The 14,755-nt window shown below is 44.4% G+C and overlaps 1 protein-coding gene across 1 annotated transcript in view; it reads left to right on the top strand.

The window, feature by feature from the left end:
- Window positions 1-14,755, top strand: part of wapl (cohesin release factor wings apart-like) — a 187,609-nt gene that overhangs the window by 92,377 nt on the left and 80,477 nt on the right. Inside the window, exons 10-11 of the mRNA XM_037435863.2 lie at window positions 1,237-1,349; window positions 3,051-3,127. Of these exons, the coding sequence (XP_037291760.1) occupies window positions 1,237-1,349; window positions 3,051-3,127 (190 nt within the window). The remainder of the gene's footprint in view (window positions 1-1,236; window positions 1,350-3,050; window positions 3,128-14,755) is intronic.

Below are 14,755 nucleotides of genomic sequence, written 5' to 3' on the forward strand. Positions count from 1 at the left end.
ATGATCAGCAATTAGTGCTGGAGCAGTTATTGAGACCTCATCAACTAGTATTTTAGATACTTCCTCTTTACTTTGTTTAAGGTAGTGTAAAAATTCACCGGGATCCTACTCGATGAACTCCAGTAATATGTAATCAAAAAATTGATGCCTAGCATTATTAACACTCTCTTACAACTTTTCTTTGAGTTTTGAAAAATACTGCATACTAGTCTTATGTTTTTTTCCCAACCTTTTTATTTTTCTTTTGATCTGTATAATCTCACCATTTATCCATGGGTTATGTGAACGCTTGCATATTCTCTTAAACGGTACAAAGTTATTTGTGCAAAAGTCCACAATACCACAGAGTTGTTGCCAGGCACTATCAACATCGCTAACAGATGTGGTAAGATTCGTTTCTAAATAATCAATTACAGCAACATTATCCGTTCGATTGAAATCTCTTACTACATTTTCTGCTGGCTTTGTCACTGATTTACGTTGACCATACATATCCCAAATAAAGGATATTAATCTATGATCAGAAATACCGGTTTAAACTGTGATAGCCGCTCCTGTAAAGAATTTTGTTGTAAATATTAGATCTAAAGCCCCTAAAGCTTCGCAAAGTAGTGAAGTATGTGGTTATTCACGTGGCTCCTCTCTTTTCCCTCAACTCCGACTTCTCCTAGGCCGGCGCCGCATTGTTATTGGCCAGATGCCGTCTAGTGGGATCGCTTGCATTGTTCGTTTGTTTACAGCCGCTCATGACATCTATGTTTGTTCTAGAGGTGTGAGCTCCTTAGGGCACAGCGCGTCTGTTTCGACAGATACGAAGTTGTCCTTCCGTGCGGGCTGTGCTGTGAAATACTTTTCACCCAAGAATGACGTCGCTGTTCGTTGCCTTGTACTAAATGTAGTGATTTCGGTGAATCTACCGATTAAGGAAAAGAAGATGAAATTGGTATAGAATAGCAACTAATTGAGGTTGAATTTTTTTCAGTGTGAAGGCATTCTTAATAAAATAACTTTCCATTAATTTGCATTTTGACATTTCTTGTGCGATTAATGTAGTAATTGCATAAAAAATGTTGAGTTACCTATTGAAAACATTTTGATTTGGTGTTTCTGGATGAGGCAGCTTGATGACCAGAGTTGAAGCACATCGGTAATTTTGATGTTTCATTCAGTTCAGACATTTTTTCTTTCATTAGGTACGCCCACTTAAGATAAGTATTGTTTTGTCTTTCATTTTAGTGAGTGAATGCCTCAGCTACTTTGGAGAAGGGGTCACAGTCCTGGAAAGCCCAACAGACTTCGAACTGGAGAAGCTGAAAAAGATTGACAGATGCTCTCGTGTATTAGAAAATGTGAGTTACATTTGACGTTTTGACAAAAATGGTCTAAATTTTAGTACGTTGTTTAGGTTCAGAGGTGGTCTCAGTGTGCTGCATTCAACATGCTGATGACAGCAGGTATTGCATTAAACATGTATTGCTAGATACCATTGCCAGAGTGCCAAGTTCCCTGTGATAGTAAGTTTACTTAAAAAGGATTTTAATAGATACACTATTATAGTTATACATCTCAAAGTACAGTCCTCAGTGATTGATACGCAATACTTGGTCTGCATGCCATTCAGTGCTTCTTGCAACACTGTTAGGAGGGATGGCTGGAGAGTCAAATGCATTCATGGGGCATAACAAGGGCTCTTACTTTTTTGTGTGTACCACAGTGTATCAGCTTGGTGTCTCTAGTGCTTACCAATGGAGCGAAAACATTACCAATATGTGGGCTGAGCATTGCATTTGAATCGCTGAGCACTATACTTGGTCATGCTCTTTCCAGCGTGACACCCAAACAAGGTGAAGTAGGTGAAACCATTTAAGAGGGACGCTTGCTTAAGTATGTGCAATTTGAATTCATTTTGAGTGCGTGTGTGCTAACAGGTTTTTTCGTACATTTAGCTTATGCTTTCATTTTAATTGTTTGCCACGGCTTAGCAGAATTGAAGCTTGCACAACATGCGGTGACAGCAGGTTTGGTCAGAACTGGTAGCTTACTGCCTTTCTTAACTCTACATCATTACTAATATTAGGCAAAATACAATTCACTATTTTGTATGATTAAAAACTATTCTGCTCATTTTTGGTTTCTTGCTCTTTCTTCATTGTTTGTGCTTTCTTAGCCTAGGTTGTAAAAACATATCAGTACTTAAGTTCAGGCCATCCTGAGCCAGCTAGGTCTCATGGTTACAACATTGCAAGCATAAGCAATGATGCAATAGTTTCTCTTGCTGCTTCTTCATAAGTCGACGTTTTCATTTTTGGGAGGGCATGGTAAATCGCTGTGTAACTTTTGTTTTAATAGTGAAAGATATAACAGTGGACTTTTGTTAAATGGAACCTGAAGGGACCATAAAAATATCTTCTGTTTAACAGGAGTTCCATTTACTGAGAAAAACTAGGGATACAGCGTTCAGGTACGAAGCCACTCATGTAAAAAGTGGTGGTTTCATCGAAGCAGCGATTCCGTTCAACGGATTTTCATTTACTGAGAGTCTATTTGAGGTATTCCAAGGAAAGGAAAGTATTTGTAAATTAAATATCTTATTTATGTTATGTTTATTTACATATAAGGATACTGGCCGCTTACTGATGGATGGGCAGCTGGACACAGATAATATGAATGTGCAGTAACAATGTTCAGTAGGCAACATATGCTTTTAAATTGTTAACATCAGCTCATAGTTTTGTCTTAAGCCAAACGACACCAACAATCAGAGGCTTGTAGGCTTTTAACACTTGAAACCAGCATGAAGTCTATTATGTATGTAGAAAAAAAGAGGCATAAAGTGTCTTAACTGCACGATTGTCTTAACTGCATGATTGCATGATACTGCCTACCTAATAGCTGTGAGACTTGTGCAGCTGCTTAATATAAATAAAGATTAACATTGTACCTTGAAAAGAAATGGATGCAAAAGGCTTGAAGAGTGTGAAGGGTCGAGTGGTACAGGTTAGAAAGGAGCAATGTTTATTCTGATTTAAAGTTGTATCTGTTTGGCCTAGGTTACATATATGAATCCTGACAACCAGAGTTACCTGCTGGATTTCAAGGGCTCTCTCATGGTGGCATCATACGTCAGGCAAGTTCATTGCACTGTTAAAGCCACTTGTAGTTACAGTGCATCTAGAAATGTATGACTGTCATTATTGTACTAAAGCGGAAATGGGGAACATGAAATGTACCAAAGAACTTCAATGAAACATTTTCGAGTTTGTGTGTGTTATGTCATATCAGTAGCACGCAAGTTGTCAGTCAAGTAAACATTGATTCGACTCAAAGTAACTATGAAGTGCGAACAGACATGTCCTGCTTCAGCTTTCTGTTAGCAAACACCAACATGCCTAGTAAAATGTTCTGCTCTATGAAGTGGGTGTAAATTTCATGCATGAAAAAATGTGCTGCATGCATCATGGTTTGTTTATTGGTTGGAAGCTTAGTCTGTTTGCTGATATTACTCGTAGGACGCGCAATGAGAAGGGCTGTGCGTGCCAGCAATATAATATTATCAGAATTTTGTGCATTTTATGGATGGATCTGCATAACTTTGACACTTATTATGTTGTATTTTGAACTTTTTGGGTTAACATTAAACTTTTTTATTGCTGTTAGTTAAATGGTAATCCACCTTCTTTTACGATGCCACGGCACATGCGCCCTTCCGCTGCTGAACTCGGAGGCCTTCGTTCTAGCAATGTCAGTTCTTCTAGTCCTTACCAAAATGGCAAAGGGCAGCACAGTAAAAGCGAAAAAGCCATAGAATTTCATACTAGAATACCTAGAGGGGAATCTGGCTCTACACTCGAAGAAAAAATGGATTATTTGAGTAGTAGTTCTGCTACATAACAATTATCGTCATCTGTCTTGCTCACGTTTCCTTTCTTGAAAACCCAGCGCTTGCCATTTTCCTGTCAAGAATCCTATGTCACATTGATAGTGTGCACACTGTTCGTGACTGCGAACTACAAGAATCGTGGTGATAACGTGAGGAAAGTACTCGGAGTAGATGACGATTATTGTTGTGTAAGAAACACTCCCCAAATACTCGATTTTTTTTCTTCTTGAGTCTAGTGTACAGGCTCGTTCGGCGACGTTTGTACCACCATGGGAATGATACTGGCTTCAAATCTGCTTCGAGTGGATTACGTTCTTGGGATTCGCAATGCTTGTTTCCCAAGGGCAAAACAAAATGACATGAAGTTATTTTCAATCAAAATTTGCTTCATTCTGTTGTACATAAAACTTGATGCAAAAAGTTTGGTTGGCTATAAGATGGAAAGTGAAACGTGAACCAATTCAGCCACCAGGGTATGCATTGTTCTGCAATTGTGTTCCAGATTTGGCATCACTAAGGAATTATTTACAATGCTTGAAAACAAACACACAACACACTTGTTTTTTCTTCGAAAGTATGCATTATCATATTTACATACTCGTGTGATCGTCAAACTCGCATAATCCCCCCCCCCCCTCCAAATTGCAGCAGAAATGTCGTCTGCTTCTTCAGACGACTGATGATAGCATACGTAAGCCTGGCGTTATTCGTACTAGTAATGCACGGCCCAATCTAATTCAAGCCAAGCCAAAATGGGAAGTCCACGCGGCATGTTAGTTTGTGTTCGTTCTGTGGTTTTGGTATGGGGTGATACGAAAGCTACACGGCTGCTTTCAAGCTGAAAGTGATTAATCATGCACTAAACAACGACAACAGGGCCACAGGTAGGCACCTCGAAGTCAACGAGTTTTGTGTTCGCTACTGGCGACGGCAGCACCTGCAGATGAAAGCCACCAAGACGCGTTGGGCCTTGCAAGGTGTGCTTAAGACTGGGATGGATGATAAAACTTTATTTCGTCAGGAGGCGTCTGCGGACAATTTCATGTTAGATGGTCATCACCCGAAGATTGATGTCGCATGCTAAGCTTTCGCGGGCTCCCTTTGAGTGAAAAACGCTAACACTATGCCCGCAAGACCCGCAAGCTTTGCGTTCGGTATTTCTCTACTTTTGCTTGCCACTTTTGTGTCTGAAATAAATCTTGCCTTCTGTTGTACCTGTGGTTTTAATGTTAAGGTAAGTTTTTAGTAGTACTTCTCGAAGCTTTTAGTTAGTTGCTGGCATGAGAATCCTGATTTGTGACTACTTAATTTTCTTTTCCGCTCTGTACATTTTCGCGAAAAATTTCCCCACATAATTTTTGCACCCCCCAACTTCTTTCTGCGAAAAAAAGGGCGATGATTATGCGAGTAAATACAGTATCTATTTTTGAAATAACTGTACTGTATTGAGGGAGAAAGGCTTAACGTATTGTCTTCTGCAATGCTGGTCGCATCTGTCCAAAGTGGCCTGTCTCCCACGCATCTCTTATTTTGGTATGAAGACAAGTCTGAGGAGCATAAAGATCCGTCTACTGAGGTTTTCTGTCATTTAGCAGTTTATTTAAATGAGTTATGGCAAAACACATAAAAAAATATGAACGCTATGTGATATCCTGCACTGGAGTGGGATGCTGCATCTGTGCACAGCGGTGAGCGCACAACGCTTTGACAAAACTGTTAGATACAACCTGTAAAGCTGCAACGTCGTAGAAAACCAAGCGACCTAGCAGTCTTCAGCCTCTTTGAGGAGCAACACAGGCACTGCTTAAGTGTTTTGCAGCACACCCAACTACACACGCTGTGCAAAGAATGAAACTGAAACTGTAGAAAAAGATCTGTTGGCAGTCTGCTAGCTAGCGCTATTCAATCCAAAGCCTGTACTCCTTATCATTCGCAAGATGCTGCAATGATTGTAGCTCCAGTTTCTGCTCAAGGTTATTTTATGAAACTCTGTGAGAAAAAGCAGATTGTGGGCATATGTGCATTATTATCTGTTATAGAGCTGAAACCTGAATTCAGTATAATCTATATGATACGAAATAGAAGGGAGCACGCAAAATGTTCGTATCATACCGAATTCGTATGAACCAAAAACAAGTTAAAGCTGATAATGGAGGTGGACAAGAACTTTATTGGCAACTGCTTCTTGCCGAAAAAAAAAAGTCCATGATATTCTTTTGAACTTTCCTGCCTTCATTGTCTCTCAATGAACTGCCACGCTTTTCTCGCTCAAGCAGCTGGCGTAGCGCGTTCATACTTGGCATCAAAGGGAACGAAAGCATCCAAACTCATTGGGAACTCACTTGCTTCGCTGCTTAAGCGGCCAAAAAAACCGCCCTGCGTAGTTCACACTCTCATTGTGGTGGAGAATTCAAGTGAAAACGCCAGAGCGGCCGAAAAACCACGCCGGCTCCCGTCGAAAACGTTCTCATTCGTTCTGCCCCTCGTGCATGCCACCGCCACCACTGCCACCGTCGCTTGAGTTCATTCCATTTCGCCTTTTCTTGGGCATTAAAATTTGTAGTGAGTTCTAATTATGTCACATGTGTAGATTAGCTGATGGCCAGGCGGTAGTGACTACCATGAACAGTAGGCCATCAGGCCCGCGAAGAACACGAGAACATGTTGGGCCCTTAGCCCAGAACGAACTGTGTTTTATTGTTTCCAAAACGGCCACCCTGCCGCTGTGCCAGGCTTGCACAGCTCAACACAGCTATCAGCGCCGTGGGGGGGCGCTGCATTTGAACCAACATTGTAACAAGTTATGCATGCAAAGCACTGAACAGAAACAGTTTACACCTTTACAAACGTTGTTTCGGAAGATATGCCAACAGAAACGACACGAGCGGACACACCAGCAGCGGCCGTGATGGATTGGGCTGGCAGTCCAAAAGCGAGACACGTTAGGGCATGCCGACTCGCTGCTGCTGCACCTTTTTCTACTTCCGGTGTTCTCGGCGATGGTAATCCAAACCAGGCTCTCTATGAACACGTCCTTGTCAAGGTCGTGAGCTTTGACGTGCTGCATGGGTAGTTCAGGATAGCGCCGATGTGATCCACCGCTGACGCGATCCACCGCTGACACCTTTGTCGCCTTGTTGAATTTGCGGCTGGTTGTTTACATCAGGTGGTTTGAAAGCTAAAGGAGCCAGTGTAGCCAAAGCCATGAAACAAAAAGGCAATCTAATATCGTGTGGCGCGAAAATTCGTGTCACACTGATTTTTTTCGCGTCGGTCTGCAAGGGAAATTCCAGCGAGTTTTGCCGCATTCACTCCCTTTGAGACCAAGAGTGAACAAGCCTTTTTCCCGCAGACATGTTGCTTTGCACTGCTTGCATTCAGTGGTCAATCGCACATTCGTATCATTCGCGGTGGCTGGGACAACCGTTCGTGTACAGTTAAACCTCGTTATAACGAGACGGGCTATAATGAAATAATGGATATAACGAGCAAATCCTAATTCCCCTTGAAAGTCCCCATACAAACCAATGTATTCAAAACCTCATTTTAACGAGGCAAAATTTGCCTGTTATGGGATATTTTGTTAGGAAGTAAAATTTTGAGCGATGCACAACGCGAATTTGAGACGGCGCGCAACGCGAGAACTGTATTTAGCAGTTCAAAACTCCCGCCACGCACCCTCCAGCAACGCGCGCAAAGCAGACGGCACGCGCTGTTCCCGGAGGAGAGTTCGCTGCACGTACGCCGCTTGGCTACCACCGACAGCGGAGCGCTCCACGAACGTCTCGCCCTTTTCTTTATATTCTTTATATTCTCCCTCTCCCCTTTCTCATGGCCCTGAGGCACGCTTCCTAATCTTACATACCCCCTTCCCCTTGAGTAACCGGTTCCTAGAGGGCAGCGCAAAAGAGCGCCCCTTCCTCTTCACAGTCACTTTCTCTGCAAGTGTTGTCGCTCGCCGACGTGAGCCGTGTTGCTTTTGCGTGCGTGTTTCTTCTCTTTTTCGACCGCTTCCGCCTTTTCTTTTATCGTGCTGCGCTCGTGATTCCAGCAACATAAATGCACCAGGCGGGAAGCGAAAGCGCATAACGCTAGATCAGAAGGCTGCTATGATAAGAGCCGTCGAATCGGGGACCAAGAAAGGCAACGTGGCAAGAGACTTTGGCGTATCGACGAGCACACTGTCAACCATCTTGAGCAAGCAGGAGTCCATCATCGACGCCATTGCACGTGGCGTGAAAGGAAGCGCTAAGAGGATGAGGGCACCTGCCTTTGAAGCGGTCGAAAGGGCCGTTTTTAAATAGTTCTTGGACACGCGGGCCGTGAATTTGCCGGTGAGCGGCGCCTTGCTGCAATGAAAAGCGAGGGACTTCGCCTGCATCATGAGCTATGACAACTTCGTAGCAAGTTCGGGTTGGCTCCAACGCTTCAAGGAACGCCATGACATTGTCGGGAGAGTGGTCTGCAGCGAATCGCAATCTGTCGACGAAGCAGAGGCTACCAAGTGGGCCTGCCTGAAATGCAAGCTGTGTATTTTGAAGTGCATTAAAACAGGTGCATGACTTTTTTCCTTTTCATTTGGGAATGCGGTTATTGTGTTGCATACCACCGTGCGGCGGGATGCTATTTCGCCCGCTATTTTTTTTGGGTAAGTACAGTGCATAATATTTGCGGCAAATGCCCGCTACGGCTATAACGAAATATTGGTTATAACGAGCAAGTAGCGGCGGCCCTCCAATTTCGTTATAACGAGGTTTAACTGTAACACCGAATCACGGCGTATTTTATATAATGTAGTCCATCCAAAACAACCTTAAAATTTGTATCATTGCAAAATTCGCCTAAACCGTAATCATATCATTGAGACTTTACGGTATAATAATGTCTGTAATTTGGGTCAATACTTTGTGATATAGGCACTTCACTACAGAGTCGGACCTCAATATATTGATGTCAGTAAAATGAGAAGCTTACTTTGTTAAATTGAAAGTGACCTTTTAATATAATTGGGGCCCACATATAACGGCCCCACTTAAAACGAACTTTTGCTAAAATGAACAACAATCATGTGATTGCGGAAATATGCATTACAGTTAAACCTGCTTCTAATGAACCTCTATATAGCAAAGTCCTCGATATAACGAAGTTTTTTTATTCCCCGCCGTTGCTGCATAGAAGCACATGTATTTGCGACCTCTATGTAACAGAGTAACAGCAGGAGACGACCTTGATATAAGGAATTTTCCCCACTGGCAATATAGAAATTTTGTTCCGCATTTCGGCATTTTGGTACGAGCATGCATCTTCCACGGCAACCGCTGCCCCGCCGCCGACGAAGCGCGAAGCGGCGGAGGCGTGCATGGCGCACCAGGCGAGAGCGAGCGCTCGTTATTACGCGCGGGTGAGCGCCAGGCGGGCAGGCGGGCCTGCAACTCACAAGGCGGTGTTGCCGCCATTCTCACCGCCATGGGCGCATGCGCGGCTGTGCCCCCTCGTTCAGGCCAAAATGAAAAAAAAAATAATAATAATAAAACTACTTTTGCACGTTGGCAGTGCTACACTTTTAGTTAGCGTCACTTATGTGGGGCCGCGCTGCATATAGAGGGCGCTTTACCGAAGAGTTTTCCGGGGTGTCTGTGGCCGTGTCTTTCGCTCTTCGTTTTTGACGCCATGAGCGCGTGCATAGTGTCATTGCGCGCGCATGGTGGGGCTTCTGATGATGTTCAGCTTTGCTTTTTTTTAATATGATAGCAATTATATGGACAGTCTTGGCTGGTTTTTCTCCCCCACAGTCATTCACAGTATATGTATACGTATCTAATATATGAAAACTCGAGAAAAAAAAAAGTCACCCACGCTCGGCGCCCAGCTCGTTATAATGCACCGACGCGTGCTTATCTCCCACGCGTACTTTGCCCGGTGAATGGGGTGAGGAGGGGAGGAGGTGTTAGATGCTTGTGAGCCTGCGCTTATCCTTCGATGGGGAGAACTGCATGCCTTCGACTTTGACTGAAACGATTGCGTTTAGTTGCTGGGCGCACAAAGATCACTTCGTTCGCTAGACAGGCACCGTTTGCGAAAAGAGTGCGCTTTTCAAACACAGCGAACTAACAACTAGGGCACTTGATAGTTAACACTCATATCTGTACCTGTGATTAGGTTTCGTGCTGCGTTTTTGTTTAAACAGTGCGTCAAGTGTCGAGCGGTAAATGTTGTTAATTCGCTCTCGTCCTGTGTATGTTGTTTTCGTGCGTCGTTTGCGTGTAAACATCGCGCTGCACATTTCGATCTGCTTGCCGTTCTTCCTTCTAAGCTATTGCTATTCGTCGCAACAGCTTGGATAAGCTGTTGCTATTACATTCCAAGCTACATTTACATTCTGAGCTGTTGCTATAACACATTCCAAGCTGTTGCTATTCATTGCTTGCTGTTGCGGTGAGACTGTGACTTTTACGTTCTTAATTTTGGACAGCCGTGTCGTCACCACCGAGGGGATGTCAGATTAGGCGCTGATAGAGACCACGGTGATGACGGATTTTCCGAGGTCGACTCATGACGCACTTCCGTTTTTCGCTGCGCCGGAAGATTGCAGATTGGTAGCTTTCACGATTACTTTTGGCAACACGACGGCGCGTTGAATTTAATGCAATGAACGCGAGAGCAAGAAATTGTAATGTTATAAGAAGTAAGGCTGGCAGCAAACTCATTTGGATCCGACATCGCGTAGCTCCTACAAAATGCTGGTGTGAGCAAATATGGCCACTCCAGAGTGAAGTGCTCTTTTCACACCGCCCCTTCGCCTTGAAACCGCACTGATACTCTTAGAGATAGCAAGAGCGCCAGCCATTGCGACCGCCTTTAAAATTCAAGTTCATTATTGCTACTCGAGCAATCCCCTCTCCCCGCGTTGTTTCATGCTCGTTCAAGACGAGTGGTTTACTTTATGTTTGAGCATTCAACGGCAGTTCCAACACGTGGAAGATGTTATCTTATGGACTTTCCAGGCGATAGGGATGGGCCGACTCATTTGATATCTGGTTCGCGCGCTTTTACCTGCTCGTAAATGTTACGATACCGGGGCACATTATCAATTCGGACTTGTTATGGAACATGGCGGCGACAGCAAAAACCCGTCGAGAGTGTCCATATTGTTGCTATCGCCATAACAACTCAGTTTTTTTTTTTACTGTAAAAAATAAGTGTTTTGGGTCAGCTCTGCCTTCAGTCCCCCTTTTGTTTAATTTGTGCGTTTATTTTTTGAATTTTTGTACTGAACCTGCATATAACGAAATCCTCTTTATAACGAATTTTTTCAGGAATTTATTACTTTCGTTATATCCAGGTTGAACTGTATTTCATTGGCACAAAATCACACAGCGAACGTCTCTGAGCGTCATTGACCAGTTGCAGCGAACGGAGTCTGCGCTTCTGTGACTTCCCGGGAAGCCACTTTCGACCACCGTCAGCATGGTGCCCATAGATTCTTATTATTGAATGCCGACCCTGCTTCCATAGCCTCAAGTTGTCGCTCTCCCGGACCTTTTTTTTTTTTTTTTTTTTTGTTATGCACCCCCTCTGCCTTTGTCCCCACACTACACTGAGCACCCTGCATCGCCAGATGAGGCCCGTGTTTTCACACTGCCACCGATCTTTCAAACACCAGTCAGCGAACTAGTTTCCCCTCAGTTTTTTATCGCTGGGTTTGTTACACTAACGTTGGCATAGCTAGCCTGAAGTTACCAGACCATTTACCAACATCGTTGGCCATCGACTGTAACTGATTGTTTTCATCTGTGTCTTGTCTGCATCGGGGCTGTATCGTTCCAGTGGAAGTGCTTGGGCTGCCTCTCGGATGCTGCCTCTCCGACCTTGATGATTCGCAATTCGTTCCGTGTTTAGTATCTGTTCTCGCTCACTTCGCGCTCGGCTCTGCGTTCAGCTGTGTAGATGGTGAAGGCTTCGTGGTTGGCGTTGATGGCTACATGTGTGCAAAATTGTTTTCGCGAGGCTGACTTTGTCGATGTTGGACTTGATACCGACCGAGCCTGAAGGTTGTGAACAGGACCACTTCGGTGGAGATTTGTGGCAGCACATCGTCAAGTCCGACATGGGAGGGCGTGTGGGACATCTTTATTACGGCCCATAATGATGCCGACACTGCAGTCACTGTTTTCAATATTGTCAATGAAGTGCACGGTAAGAGCGATTTGAAGGAATCTGGTGGTGAGGGCGACAAAACTCTGGAGTCAGTGCCCACAAGCATGCTTGTAGCAATTGGCTACAATAGCTACACAATAGACTCAGGCAGCTCGTATACCGTAATTACTCGAATCTAACGCGCACGTTTTTTCCGGTTAAGCGAGTTCATAAATCGCATGCACGTTAGAATCGAGTACGAACAAAAAAATTACGGTCAATCTATTGCCATCGGCAAATCCAAAATGGCCGCCCCCTACGTGCGTCGGCATGGCGCGTCGGCTATTTCTGCCTATGTGTTTCCCATGTGCGGCACTTCGTACGTGTGCTGAGGAGTTCGTCATCTAGTAGTGCATTAGCATCGACGGCGTGGAAGGGCCGACTCCAAAAACTCGAGTGCACCACGATGCCGCTTTTAAAGAAAAGTCATCGCGTGTGCAGAAACGGACGGAAATCGGGCCGCATCGCGGTCGTTCGGAGTTCCCGAAACGTGCGTGCGGGACCGGTGGAAACAAAAGTAGAAGATTGTCGACAGCAAAGCTTCACGCAAAGGCTTCAGTGGACCACAGCAGGGTCGGTTTCCGCAAATTAAAGAGCTGCTCGGCGAGTATGTGCTTGAGCAGCGAGCGGCACAGCGGCCCGTGACGACAGAACTGCTTCAAGTGCGGGCTATGCAATTAGTCTTAGAAAAAGGTCTAATGCGAAGCTAGTTTAAAGCGAGCAGGTGCTGGCTAACTAACTTTATGAAGAGGAAAGGCTTTTCCCTCCGAAGGGGAACATGCACATGCGAAAAGTTTTGCGGAGGAGTACGATGAAAAGCTTCACAGTTTTCAGAGGTTCGTCCTAAACTTGCGGCGCAACAACGGCTACCTGCTTAGGCAAATCGGGAATGCCGATCAGACGCCTCTTTACTTCGACATGCCTGGCACCACAACCGTCGAAAAGAAAGGGGCGAAGCAAGTTTGCGTGCTGACATCGGGCCACGGTAAAAATAGAGTGACAGCAATGCTCCGTTGCACGTCAGATAGGCCCAAGCTTCCCCCGTACCTCATATTTAAACGGAAGACGCTCCCGAAAGGAGCCGTTTTTTCGAGTGGTGTGATCGTGCGGGCCAGTGAGAAAAATGGGTGCGTGTTGCAATCGATGTCTTACTCTTTTTTTTTTCGCGGTGGAAATTGGGTGCGCGTTACAATCGAGGGCGCAATAGAATCGAGTAAATACGGTATGCCACGGGTCTCGGCGAAAAGCACACTGCCACGCTAAATAAACTCAAGACCATCCTTATCGCTTCTGTTATTCGAAACACGTGCATCACGAACTTTTTGGGAAAAAAAAAAGTTGTTTTCACTCGCAACTTTTTTTAAAGCTGTGCTTTATTTACTACGAGTTTCAGGATTCAGTGAACGGGTGCTGCATCACACTCAAGTTCGTTATAAGTGGGCCCGGCTGTCAGTATGGTCACCGGAAATTTTTTTTCAGACCAATAATGCTGCAGGAATGTTCGAAGGAAAAGGCAATAAAAAGACATTTCATTAACGTAAAGAAAAACGAAAAATCCGTTCAGAGGGTTCTTGAAAATGTGGACGGGCATGGCCTTCCAGTTCTAACATAGGAGCAGCCAGCGGTGAACCAGGGGGCCCTACAGGTGCCCCACGGCTTGTCCCCCAAGACTTCTGTAAAGTTCTTTGTTGGTCTATCTATGACTTCAGGCAGCACCAGCTAGGACCTTCCCAGCGACCATATGTACTGTATAAAGCTGAAACAAACGCTCTTGTAATACGCGTTAAGAGAAGCTGTCACGTCTCTTTTGCCACTACGGCTTGTCACATAAAACCTTAGGTTTTGTCTGTAGCAGTATCGGAGAAATTTCGTTAGGCTAAGACCATGCATAAACGTGCTTTGTTATGCTGAGGTTTTGAATACCTTTGTTATTTACGGATTTTGAATACCTTCTACAGAAAACGAGGAAACCGCAAGTGGACATGGAGGAGCCCTAATGGCGAAAATAAGAACAAAATAGACTTTATAATGAGTGCACACCCAGGCATCGTGCAGGATGTGGGCGTGATTGGCAAGGTACGAAGCAGTGACCATAAAATGGTGCGGTCTCGAATTCGCCTAGACTTGAAGAAGGAACGGCAGAAACTGATACGCAAGAAGCCAATCAATGAGCTAGCAGTGAGAGGAAAACTACATGAATTCAGTGTCTCGTTTCAGAACAGGTACTCGGCTCTTAGGGGGGAAACCAACCTTAGCGTAGATACTATGAATGATAATCTGACTAGTATCATTACAGAGTGTGCAGTGGAAGTTGGAGGCCGGGTAGTTAGACAGGACACTGGCAAGCTTTCCCAGGAAACGAAGAATCTCATTAAGAAGCGTCAAATCATGAGAATCTCAAGTACAACAGACAAAATAGAACTGGCAGAGCTTTCGAAGTTGATTAATAGTCGTAAGGTATGCGATATAAGAAGGTATAACATGGAGAGAATTGAACACTCTCTAAAAAACGGAGGAAGCGTCAAAGTAGTGAAGAGGAAACTTGGGATAGGCAAAAATCGGATGTATGCACTAAGGGATAAAGAAGGCAAAATAAATACCAATATGGATAGGATAGCTAAAATAGCGGAGGAGTTTTACAGAGATCTGTACAGTAGCCGGGACAACCACGACCTTAAT

Source organism: Rhipicephalus microplus, chromosome X (genome assembly GCF_043290135.1).
Source record: "Rhipicephalus microplus isolate Deutch F79 chromosome X, USDA_Rmic, whole genome shotgun sequence".
Lineage (NCBI taxonomy): Eukaryota > Metazoa > Arthropoda > Arachnida > Ixodida > Ixodidae > Rhipicephalus > Rhipicephalus microplus.